The following is a 12,937-nucleotide window of genomic DNA, read 5'->3' on the forward strand; positions in this document are numbered from 1 at the left end:
AATTTATATCCCCTTGACAGAATGATGCTTTACACTTGAACTCTGGAACCCAGGCCATGAAAAAAGAGAAATAAATCCCAAAAGTTTGCTGGTTGCCATTTGCCCAAGTTGGCTAGCTGTGTTCTTCAGACTCCTTCTGATGGGGAGGACATGTGGTGTCCAGCAGCAGGAGGTGGGATTGCCTGATCCCAGCATTGCTGAACATCCACTCACCCACACCTCTCATACTACCACTGTGGTTAGTATAAACATTTTTGTGCTCTTGAAGCAAAGTGGGCTGGGAAATTTTCCAGGTGCCAAAGAATCTGGGAAAAATCAGATAAAACATTGTTTTCTATCTGCTTCAGCTCACCAGGCCACTTCACCAAACAAGCAGATAAATCAGGGCTGGTCTCAGTGGTAGAGCTGGAAGGAATGGTTTCCATTTCCTCTCTTCTACCTGACCTTCATAACTTTTTCAGCCCATGAGAGATGCGAGTACGCATCTCTGGGAGCATCTGCATTTTCAAATTTGCCTGCAAGACCTGCTGCCCTCTTGAGAAATCCAAGAGACTTATGATTCAAATCTCTCCTGACCTCTCTGCCATCCGCACACCAAACAAATGCCGAGAGCATCCTTTTCACCATGTGTCATTCCCTCCCGTCTTGCTATGGGAATTGCATTGTCTCATTTAAAGCTGACAGAGCTTCCCAGCAAAGACTGCGTGGGAAGGAAGAAACTCACAGCATCTGAACATATCAGATGCAGGTCAGAGATTAAAATATCTGCGAGGCACGTGGCATCAACCACACAGATCCACCTGCCTGAACGGCAGTCAAAGAACACCCCAGAAAGTCAGAGAGAAAGGAACAAGCACTTCCTCTTACCAAGCTCTTTGCTCTAGATCTTTCTGTTGGTTACATTACAAGAGATTTTCAAACTTATGTGTTAACCCATCACCCACTCTGATACAACTAAACCTTCTGTACTGAACAGAGCAGAAAGACAGCCAATTCCAGTCATAGCAGGGCTGAGTACAAAAGTTAGGTTAGACAGTAAAAAGCAGACCCTGACTGATTTTATAATAGTCACAGTAATGTGACTGCAGAATGATAAGAGACTGGGAAAATGATTTTTCCCATGTCTTAACAGGATTGTGGTGCCAGGCAATTTTGGTTTGGACACTCATGTTCAGTAGCCAGGGGTCAAAAATAAGCAGATGGGTTGTAGAGACTGACTGAGGGTTTATACCTAGATTCTACCTATCCATGGCATAGACCAACCAGCAGAGAAACTGACACTCACCAGACCAGGCCAAGCCAAGTGGTGGGAGGGAGGGAGGGGGTGCAGCAGCTAAAATCAATTAAATCCCCCCTCTGATTAAGAAGGCCATGCATCAGGGACTAACAACACAGGGGACAGAAATCAATCACCCTGCTATTACTGTTCTCTTTTACAGTATAGGAGATGTAGTTGCTGCTGAGAGGTGTACAATGGGGTGGTGTGAGCAGTGGTGATGGCAGACCCTGTTAGCACACCCTGAGCCCTAGGTCAGGCTGGCTTTGCTGCATGTTTAATAACTCCCTAGCCTGGTTCTGTCAAAGTGATGCAGGTTAGCAAAAATACTTTTCATTGCAAGGTTTGTTTACCAGTTTCAAAGCAGAGGCAGTATGACAGAAAGGGGTTAGAGAGGATTTCCACAGTCCTGCTGGTGCACTTGGGATGGTCATCCCAAAAACTGACCCAGGCACAGCTGGTATGATGTGTCTGGAAACTGTGAACTCTCAACAAAGCAAAGAATGGGTGAAAAGGGCGGGGGGGGGAGGGGTAGGGAAGTGGAATGTATAGACAGCAACATGCCTCAAGCTCTGCAGAAATGTCTGTGTCAGCTCAGTGTCTGCCTTACAAGCCCTGAGACATGTGGGAGGATCTGGCCCACAGTCAATCTCCAAGCAGAGAGCAAGATCTCATCCTTCTCCAGCTCCACAATTGCTGTGAGCACTGAACGCAGCACAAGCTTCCTGTATCAGAAGAAGTGCAAACCAAGAGCTTTGCCCATTAGAAAACAAATCAAGGAAAATAACTTCTGGGGTTTGTTTGTGGGCTTTTGGGGAGTTGTGCTTGCCAAACAGATTTTCTTGAAATGGAAGAGCCATGTCCAGCTGCTGCATACAATTGTCCCTACCATCAGAGCACCCGAACTTCATGAAATGGTAGCCCTCTGGTTTAAATAATCACTTAGTATAAAATGGAAAAACTTTATAAAACCATCATTATTAGTCAGCACATACAAATCTTTGGGGTACATAGCACACCTTAATGAATGATCATTCTCTCTCAAGAGGCATAAGATACAAAGTTAAGATAATGAAATCTCAAAGCACAGAACAGTCACTTGCTGTTCTTTCTGAAAACTAGCAGTTACTAACTCCATTTGGCATCCCAATGCCCCTCCCAGTGCCACAGCAGGGAGCTCATCCAGGCTTTACAGCCTATCATCCGGGACTAGGCTGCCCCCAACTACCCCCACCACTCTGGCACACGTTTGTTAACAATCCTGTGTGAACAGCCCAGGACAACAACATGCCTCTGTGTGACAGCTGCCTGTCTACAGGAGAGAGAGCTGCAATTCCATTGAAGTGGTGGCTCAGTTTAAGTCAGCAGCGTTAGGTATTAGATCCCTGGTGAGATTTTGGGTTCCAATTTGCCTGCAATTTATAAATAAATAAAAGCTTCAAGTACATTATTATTTTATTAGGGCTGTGGTATTTGGAGTTAAGACACTTGCACAGATGAGTAAAGCCTCTTTAGCTCAGAGGAGACCTTATTGCTGTCTACAACTACCTGAAGGGAGGCTGTAGCCAGGTGGGGGTTGGTCTCTTCTCTCAGGCAACCTGCACCAGGACAAGAGGACACAGTCTCAAGCTGTGCCAGGGGAGGTTTAGGCTGGACGTTATGAAGAAGTTCTTCATAGAAAGAGTGATTGTCCATTGGAATGGGCTGCCCAGGGAAGTAGTGGAGTCACCATCACTGGAGGTATTTAGGAAGAGACTTGATGGGGCACTTGTTGCCATGGTTTAGTTGATTAGATAGTGTTGGATGATAGGTTGGACTCGATGATCTCAAAGGTCTCTTCCAACCTGGTTAATCCTATCCTATCCTATCCTATCCTATCCTATCCTATCCTATCCTATCCTATCCTATCCTATCCTATCCTATCCTATCCTATCCTAACCATTTGTTTCTGATGATAATGTGGTTATTTCTCTTCAAAGGACACTGCCTTAGTAATTCTATTTGCTGCAGGGTTTGGACACCCAGCCTTGCCTTCAGGTATTTTCTTCCTGTCTTTAAAAACGGAGATGGCAGCAAAGGGAGTCAAGAGCAGAGATGGATGGAGACAAAGAGGCAGAAGCTGGAGTGAAGAAAGTCATGCTCTTTCTTGGCAGGTGTTCTGCTTGTGGCCTCCATCTGCCAGAGCAAACCACCTCAGGTGAAAGTAAGCCTTTTTTCAGATACATTTGTATTTTTGGCAGGTTTACCAGTATAAAAGGTAGTTTAAATCTGCTCCAGTGGCCCAGAGAATGCTCCATAAATCAACAGCTGGTGGAAGCAGAAGCGTGGGGCAGGGCAGAAACTCAAAACCAAACCACTGCTTGGTGGTGGTGACAGGGCAGTGATAAAAAGGTGAATTGATCAATACTGTTATTTACTTTTTATAAATTGCTTTCAGTCTCTCACCACCTCTGCTGGGATTCTGGCTCGCTCAGTGTTTACTCTGTGATGGATGACAAGGCCAGGAACACATGTCCAGTTTGTTTTTTTAATAGAATGCTTAATGACTGATGCTGGTAAATTATTCCCCTCCAAGGAGCACGAGCACACATCACATGCATCAGACTAGCAATGCCCTTTGCTAGTGACCAAGCCAAAGCAGCACTCTGCCTAAGTGTAATTAAAGAAATTGTAATCATGGCATGAGGATACATTTAAGAAAGCAAGCATTTATAAACAGGAACAAACAAACAGAATCAGAAACCAAATAATCTCAAGATAGCTAAGAAATGAGGAGAGGAATCAAAGCAAATCAGTTACAAAAAGCAGCAGTGAAGAAAAATCAAAACCCCGAGCACCAAACTTTTCCCTCTAATAATTCATTAGTTTTAGCATCAGGTGCATATATTATTAGTGCCTTCAGCAAGATATTTGCCCTACTGCAAATCTATTTCCTTGCAAAATCTCCAGGTAGCAAAACCAGGACATAATATCCCACCTTGGTATTGGCACCAGAGTGAATCAGCTGCAAATCTCAATTGAAGCTGCAGTGTTAGCGAAGGGGTAGGACAGGAACTGCCAGGCACGCTGCTGGTCACAGCCACACTCTGCCTGGCTTTTGGCAGGTCCCAGGTTAATCCAGAAGCAGCCAAGCTAGATTTGCTCAGCTCACTGATCCATCTTCTCACCAGGACAGTGATTACGCTGCTTAAGCGACTTAATCGCAGTTATACATCTACTCCAATTCCAGTTTTATCACCAGCAAGCAGATATACTGCCTGCTCCTTATCTGCAGTACTCCACGCCAAGGGCACAGGAATTGATTTGTTAAGATATATACAGGTAATTTGGTAAACATGCTATATAAAGCATTAATGCATATCTAAAATGGAGGGTCATTTCCCTATCTGTTCAAACAGCAACAATAGCACTGCTCGCTGTACCCTGCAGCAGATTTTGCAACTGGCCCTCAAGCTGTGCCAGGGGAAGTTTAGGCTCGAGGTGAGGAGAAAGTTCTTCACAGAGAGAGTTGTTAGCCATTGGAATGTGCTGCCCAGGGAGGTGGTGGAGTCACCAGCTCTGGAGGTGTTCAAGAGGGGATTGGACATGGCATTTGGTGCCATGGTTTAGTAGTCATGAGGTCTTAGGTGACAGGTTGGACTTGATGATCTTTGAGGTCTCTTCCAACCTCATTGATTCTATGATTCTAAAAGATATTTGAAACAGACAAAAAAAACCCAAAACAACTAAAACATGGGGAAAAAAAAATACACCAAAAAAACCAAACCAAACACCAAGAAAAGAACAAACCACAAAAACCACAAAAACGGCAATCTTTAGTGTAATCAACTATCATTTTCCACAGGCCAATAATGAATCCATATCTTATTTTAAGAGGTCAGGTATCGAACAAACAAGAATACACCACTATTAGCTTCTCACAGTTGGAGATACGAATTTATGAGAGATTTACCAAAAACCTACAAAGCCATAACTCTGTCATTAGAACTGAATGCAGGCAGCGAGATCAGAGCACTTAAGGCATGCCTTCTGCTAATGGAGATGAGTAGCTCAGGCTTCCAAAAGCCAAGTCTTCACACCTCTGTGTCAAAAAAAAAATATCTCACTTTGCACATCTTTGCATCCCCACCATATAGAGCACCTCAGAAGTTCCTGCACACAAGGGAGCTTTGCAGCCCACACAGTGCTTTGAACCACACAGGGCAGAAGGAAGTGAGCACTACCCTTTGACCAAAGCAGCTGGCTGCCAAACAAATGCAGCTTTCTCCCTGGGACAGAAACTGAGCCACTGAAGCATGGACAGCATGAGAAGGATTTTGCTGGCTTCTTGTCCCTTCACTCCTGAAAGAAGTGCACATGTGGCAGCTTCAGTGTTTTGCTTTGCTAATTTTCATTTAGCAAGTGTAGGAGACTGAAGTGAGGCTTGAGGGCACAGAGGTGCCACAGACATGCAAAGTACAGTCAGTGACAGCCTCACCCCCTGGATTTCCTCTTCATCCTTTGGGGGATGGAAGGGGAAGTAATGCTCTATGCATGTATTTGCATCACATGTCTTGATTTACTGCATCCCCTCGCCACGCTGTGTTTGAACAGGGGGAAGAAACCCGGCTGTGCACACCGCTCACAACCAGGGTCTTGCCCAGTCCAAGGCTGCTCATTCTGGAAAACCCTGAGACCTTGGAAAAGATTAAATGCTCTCAGCAAACATCTGCCCCTCACCAGGAGCGAGTAAATACCCTCTCTGTATTTTCATCCCACAACCAGCAGTGCCTGCCCTCCTCATACAAAAGTCTCCTGGGTTTTCCACTCTTACGAGGCTTTCCAGCAGATTTATGGTTCCTCCTGCAGCCAGCTCCATTACATGAATTCTTCCAACACATCCATCAAGAACCCTGCTCTCCCTCCTGTTACTTAGCTCATCTCCCAATTAGCTCTGAGAGCCACAGCACAGCAAGAACTTGATCACTTTTATTTCTGTAGTTCTCCTCTGATGAGGCCCTAACACTTTCTGCCCCTGTAAGAAGGCAGCAGCAAACCTTCCTAGCCTGAGGCATTAACCCAGATGAGCCTGCTGAAGCTGAGAGTTAAAACTCAATGAAAGCAGCTCCCCTTTCACCTACAGTGTAGCTGGACCACAAATGTTATGAGCTAACCCAATCCTGTGGCCACAAGAGTGCAGGGCCTCTTCTACTGACCCCTCCAGTTTGCCATCCTGTTTTACACAGTAGGGGACAGGAATCCAACATGTGAGGGCAATAAGCCAAGACCTCTACTTTACAACAGTAGCTATTAGCTTTTCCTTATCAGAAGGAAAGCTGTAAAAGATTTTTTTAGACCTATAGAAACATTCAAATCAGCAGAACTGGGAGGAACTGTGCAAAAGAGAGAACTATTTTTACTTCTTTTCTCTTGCTGTTTGCATCACACTCCTGCATGCACATCATGTCTCTGCAGAAGATACTTACCATAAGGCTTCTTTCTTTAGTTCTAATGTCTGAAACTAGTGTATTTATCTGCCCAGTCAGAGGCAGACTCACAAAATGATGATCTAATTTGCTAAGGCTCATGTGGACATTGGCTTATGCAGAATAACACCTGAAAACAGAATCAGGATTCAACTACCATCTCATCCTTGCCACTGCATTTTCTGGATTGCTGTCTTTTGCTGCATTTGTAAATATAATTTTGCCTTTGACTCAGCAGAGGACTGAAATATACTTCAAGTTGATGTGTATGCATTACTTAAACTATCTCCTGCAAACATGTTCAACAATCAAAAAGACTGAATCTATTATATTGCTTAAAAACTGCTTTGTAGTTGGATAATGGCTATCTAACTGTTTAAAACCCAGGGGTCAGTTTCTTATTATTTAGTGGTGATTTCAAAACAATGTGTGAAATCCATTTCCTAAACAAATTTAAACTGAAAGCATTTTTAACATAAAAACACGTTTGAAGTGTAAATGCACATCTGAAGTAGACCCCATTCAAACAGGACTCCATCAATACAAGCTGATATTCTTGCCAGCAACTCCTGAGTTCATTTTGCTTTCCATCCCCAGACACAGTCTGAGCTTTGAAGCTTAAATGGGGTGAAACCCTGGCCATGCCCAAGCCAGAAGTTTTTTTGCTCCCATATCCATTGTCCTGGGGTGCTACCCAAGACTATAAAGCCAATGTAGTGGCAGGGCAGCAGGCCAGGAGTGGAGCACAAGCTGGGCTGTTGCACTGTGCTATGCTCCCCCACCAGTGAAATGTCATTACAGGTACCCTGCTGCTTTTGGAAAGCACTTTGATGTCTTCAGACAGTAATTGCTACCAAGTCAAATGTTAAATACTCTGCTGTTATTTCTCAGGGTTATCCTTCTGGCACCAATAGGGGAAGCTGGGAATAAGGAGAAGAAATAACACAGGGTGCAAAGCCATCCTCCTGCTGATGTTGAAGTCAGTTCTGAGATTCACCCCACTTAGACCAGAACACCTTCAATTAACTCACTAAGTAAGGCTGTAAATGCCAAGATGTAATTGCAAAGAGGTTATCTATTTTAATGAAAACTAGGTTTAAAGTGTCCTTAGAGACTTAATTCCCCAGATAGCTGGGGCCACACTCCTGAGACCTTAGATGCAAGACCCCATTTACTGCAGTCTCAGAAGCTGCTTTGTTTCAGATGGGAGGTGGTGGCAGCCTCTGGGCATGAGATGATTCAACTCAATTTACCCAGCAGTGAAAATGGGTGAGTAACTGAGTCCTTCTCACATGTACCATAAGGGAAAAATTCACAGATGCAAGGCATAACAAGACCCCAGATTAGCCAGAAATTTGGGATGGATCTCTCTAGATCATTCCCTTACAGCATCCTCTCCAGAGAGGCCACAAAATTTTTAAATGAAAAATATGCTTCAGAAGAGAAACAAAGACAATTAATTGAGTGAGAAGAGAGAAAAAGAAAGGAAAACTTTATGTCTCCTTCTCTCAGTGTCCAGCAGGTGCTGGTATGTGGATGTCCTCCTCTGTGGCTGGGGTCAGTCAGTGCAACAACTCCCATCAAGCCCTGTCCAGAACTCTCCTATCCCTAAAGTTCCTTCCTCTATCTGCCAGGTCTGCCACCTGCTTCATCCTCCTCCTCTTGGCAATTTCCCCCCTCTGTTCTTCAATCTGTGGATTCATCCCACACTTGCTCTCCTCCCTCCACCTCTCCACCAGATCCAGCAATTCTTTTTTAAAAGCAACATAATACAACTGTGAGCAAGGAAATAAAAATAATACTCTCAGTAATAAAATGCTACTAGTCCGCAGCACAGACTCATCTGAGACACTTCCTTTACCCCAACCCCTCATGCAGGTGCTTTTCCCTGCAGCCACCAGCTCAAGAAGGCAGAAACCACACACCTAATTCAGTTTGGGATAGATAATGAGCATTGTGAGTGCTACCAGGCAACCCCACATAACCTTATCTCTCTCTGTTGGGCCCCTCTGATGTGCCAAGGTGGAAAGCAGAAGCTCTTGCAACCGCTAGTGCAAGTCTGAGCAATACTTACAGCTGATTGTAATTCCAAGCTCTACACCTCTTTTCTTGGGCAATTTAACGTGGAAAGTACCGCTGCTGGGTATGACAGACTCTATAAAACCACAAAGAGACAAGAAAGAAAATGGGAGAAAAAAAAAATTAGAGTTTTCAGCTGCATGGATGGTTTCTTTGGAACTAAGAAAAACAAGCCCATAAAACTCAGCTTTATTGGTTCAAACAAGGATGAGGATTCTCATTAAAAATACATGCTCTGAACATCAACTGAAGTGCTCACATCACACTGTACTTCAAGACCAAGGCAGCTCTGTCAACGTGAAAGGAAAAACGTCATTGTTGTTGTTGTTTGTAATAGAAAGCTGCATTTTAGATCTGTCCAATAGCTCTGGGTCCATTCTTGCTTCAAGGCCCCAAACTAATATAAATATTATTCATAATAATGTGCAAATATTTAAAATGTAGATGGCTGCTTCATCTACTTCTTGAGTTTATCTCAGCCAAGTGGTGACTCCAAGGCAATTCATAAAAGAGCCAGAAGAAGGGCCCTTCCACCTCAGTGGCTACCAGAGAACAGCCAGAACTGGTAAAGGTCCTCACAGGATCTTCTTACTCTTGGAACTCTAGCTGAAGCCTCATGTATTTGTGTGAATACACTCCCTCCTGTGGGTTAGCAAGTGCACTGACAGAGTTCTTCTGGTAGAGAGAAGCAGCAATTTCTTTGGCAGCTTACCTGCAACATCAAATTCAATCTCAAGCACCACTTTGTTTGTGAGTGCAGCATCACGCAAAAGTTGATTGGCTTCCTCCATAGTCCCGTCCTCAGTCGCAATGCCATTGATAGAAAGGACTCTGTCTCCTACTTGTAGCAGCCCACATCTGCAGTCCACATTGGGAAAAGAGGGTAAAGGAGCAAGGAGGCAGGGAAAAAGAGGAAAGGAGGAAAAGCAAAACAAAACAAAACAAATTCACAACCAGCCATTGGTTCCTTTTGCCAGGCAAATCTGCTACAAGACACACAGAGTAGTGACAAACCCTGCAGAAGTGGCCCCAAAGAGCCACTTTGGTCATTTCTGCAACAGATGTCACAGTGCAGAGAGACCCTGGAAGGTCACAAGGCAGCAAATCATTGTGGCTTGCTGAAATTCACATATACTTTGCTGTTAAAAAAATATTTCTGGTCACATTTCCTGCAATATCCAGGAAAAAGAAAGGCAACCCTCACCTTCTCAGAAGTAAACATCATGGCCAAGAGATGAGAGTGATAAATGAAAGGGCATGTGCTCTCCTACCATATCTAACAGTACACAGCTCTTTCCATGTGCTTGCACCCTCTGCACTCCAAACTAATGGCATCAAAAAATTGCACAGATTCCTCTGCTTAATCCGTGGCTAACACTGAAGCTCCAAACCAAAGAACTCACTGAAATGTCTCAGCAGATTGGATAATCATTTACCCCTTGTAATTGCATTTCTGGAAGCCAAATGTGCAATGATACAGTTTAACTGCCTTGAAAGACCAACATTATTCTGATGCAGTAACTTGCCACTATAACCACAACTGGTCCTTTGGGGCTTCTGGTTCAGACCCACTTTCTCCAGGAACATCAAGTCTTTTACTTCAGAAATAAAAACAGTGATGACAAGGTTGTGTTGGAGATACATTGCTACCACATGTTTTGTCTCTTGGGACCCCACTATATTTACAGGCAAAGGTAGTTTTCACACATGAACCACTTCACACTTGACACATGTGCACACCCCTTTAGTTTTAAACTACACTGCAATACCAGCAAGACAATCCTCCCACAGCTAATCTGGCCCATGCCTCTACAAAATCAGGAGTGCAGTGTTCCTGCTCCTTCTCCTCCACACCATTTCATCAGTTTGCCCTTACAATCATATCTTTTCCAATTCTTCAATCCTCAAATGCCTTGTAAGTCTGCCCACTTGAGCAAACCTTGGGAAATCATTCCTCATCCATCATTAACATGGGTTACAGAGTGGTCTCCAAAAGAGTTTGAGCATTATGGGAACAAGTCTAAGGTTCACCTCAGCATTTTGAGTTACTGTACCACCTAGATTTCCCAGGAGGCACCACTTAGCCTGTTTTGAGCCTTCTCCAGAGAATCTTTATTCCTCTCCTGCTTAGTAATCAAGCACATCCTTTGCCCTCTCCTTTCTAGATGTCAGCTTCTGCTGACATCTCACAGAAGACAGCTTGTATTTTACTAAACCTTCCAGCCACTCTTCATCACTCACATCTGATTCAGTTGTAAGAAAACATGGTACCACAGCTTCCAGGCACATGAAGATCCCATCAAAGGCAATGGACACAGGCTGTGTTATTCACCTCCAAACAACAGGATGTGTATGAAAGGCCAGAAAAATGCACAACAGCTTTTGCAGCTGGCCCATCAAAAGCTGAAATATGGGCAGGTTTGGAGAGAGCCTTGGGAGGTGGTTTTACTGAAAGGAAGGTATTAAACAAGGACAAGGGGCAATGGATATAAACTACGGCACAGAAGGTTCCACCACAACATGAGGAGGAATGTCTTTACTGTAAGGGTCACAGAGCACTGGAACAGGCTCCCCAGAGAGGTTGTGAAGTCTCCTTCTCTAGAGACTTTCAAGACCTGTCTGGATGCATTCCTGCGTGACCTGCACTAGATTCTATGGTTATGTGGTCCTGCCCTGCAGGGGGGTTGGACTTGACCTCCAGAGGGCCCTTCCAACCCCTAATATCCTGTGAGCCTGTGAACCTTGCAGGATATTCCTGCTGCTGCCTGAGTTCATGCCATCCATGAAAAGACACTGGCTGTCTTGTGAGAGGTACATGCAGAGCTGTTTGTTCAAGGAGACTTGGATGAGGGCAGACAACTCCATGGTGTATAAATGAATCCACCCTTGCGAGTAAATTACATTAAGTTTTATTACAGTCCTTCCCTGGACTTGTGGCTGTGCAGCCACACAGATGCACTTGGGAAAAGCAGCTTACAAGTATGAAGATGGCAAGGAGTATAACAGAGATGCCTCCTCCAGCACTGAGAGCTCTTTTGCTATGGCCACAATGCACATTTTGCAAAGGAGGAATCGGTATCAGTGTCACACAACAGTCACTGACATTTCAAGGTCACACAAGGACACAATCAGTGCTGTCATCACTGTTTGGGCCACGGGGGCTGGGTGATCACAGGATGATTTAAAGTGGCATCAAAGCAAACATTTGCCCCCTTTCCACCAGAGCTGCCTTCTCACAAAGCAATAATTTCTTGTGTCTCTTCACTCAAGGCAGATTTGCCTGGCTATTTTACAGCTAATAGTTCTGTTAGGTCAGAAATCTTTTATTTCTTTTACTGTCAATCACAGTTGTTTAAGCCTCGGTCTTGTAGCTTCATAAATGTCTGTGGAGTGAAGCCACAGCCCTCTGGATCCCTTCACAAGTGGAAGGAGACCTGAAGTGCCTTGTTAGCCCTTCAGAATAATTTTAGAGACACCAGTTTCCAGCTGTCATCTGTCCTTGTGTTGGGAGCAGAGCCTAGGGAGCAAGGCTCCTGCAGACACCTCCTTTGCTCTGCTGTGGGCGCCTACACAAACCTTTTGCATGGCTTTCTCAAGAGGCAGCATTTGTCTGAGAGATGTGCACTCTTAACACCACAGCTCACAAAGTGCTTTGAGATTGTGGGAGAAGTGCTTTAAAGTCAGGAGGGAGGAAAAAGAGTACCAGCATCTCCTGGAGTGAGAAACAGCCCTATGGATGTGTTTGAGTCCATGACAGGAAGGTCTCCCTGGGGTTGCAGAGATTTGCATTTTGTCATGACTTATTTCTTGGGCTCAAACACAGCAACTGAACAGCAGAGGTGTCTTGGTAGGCACAGAGCAGCACATATGTAACTCCTGGGCAGCTAAAGATCTTACTCAGCATCATCAGTATCTGTGTGGTCACTCCAGTTATGGGGTGAGCAGCAGTAGCTGTGACCACAGCCACAATGCTGGCTGCAGAAACTGACCCATTGTGCCCTTACATGCCCCTGAGTTGGTGGATACAGGTCAGCATGCACATCTGTGTGTGCAAGTACAACTGCATGGGTGCATGTTGGTGGGCAGGTCCCAGACCCCAAAGATCAAAGCTTTGCTG

The 12,937-nt window shown here is 44.6% G+C and overlaps 1 protein-coding gene across 6 annotated transcripts in view; it reads right to left on the reverse strand.

The window, feature by feature from the left end:
• GRIP2 (glutamate receptor interacting protein 2) overlaps positions 1 to 12,937 on the reverse strand; it is a 314,019-nt gene that overhangs the window by 25,287 nt on the left and 275,795 nt on the right. For all 6 annotated transcript variants that reach the window (XM_068154133.1, XM_068154131.1, XM_068154129.1 and 3 more), the window contains exons 13-14: positions 9,533 to 9,678; positions 8,816 to 8,896 (exon numbers count right to left, since the gene is read on the reverse strand). In XM_068154133.1, the coding sequence (XP_068010234.1) occupies positions 8,816 to 8,896; positions 9,533 to 9,678 (227 nt within the window). The remainder of the gene's footprint in view (positions 1 to 8,815; positions 8,897 to 9,532; positions 9,679 to 12,937) is intronic.

Source organism: Melanerpes formicivorus, unplaced genomic scaffold (assembly GCF_026170545.1).
Source record: "Melanerpes formicivorus ecotype bairdi unplaced genomic scaffold, bMelFor1.0.p_v2 SCAF_28, whole genome shotgun sequence".
Taxonomy (NCBI): domain Eukaryota; kingdom Metazoa; phylum Chordata; class Aves; order Piciformes; family Picidae; genus Melanerpes; species Melanerpes formicivorus.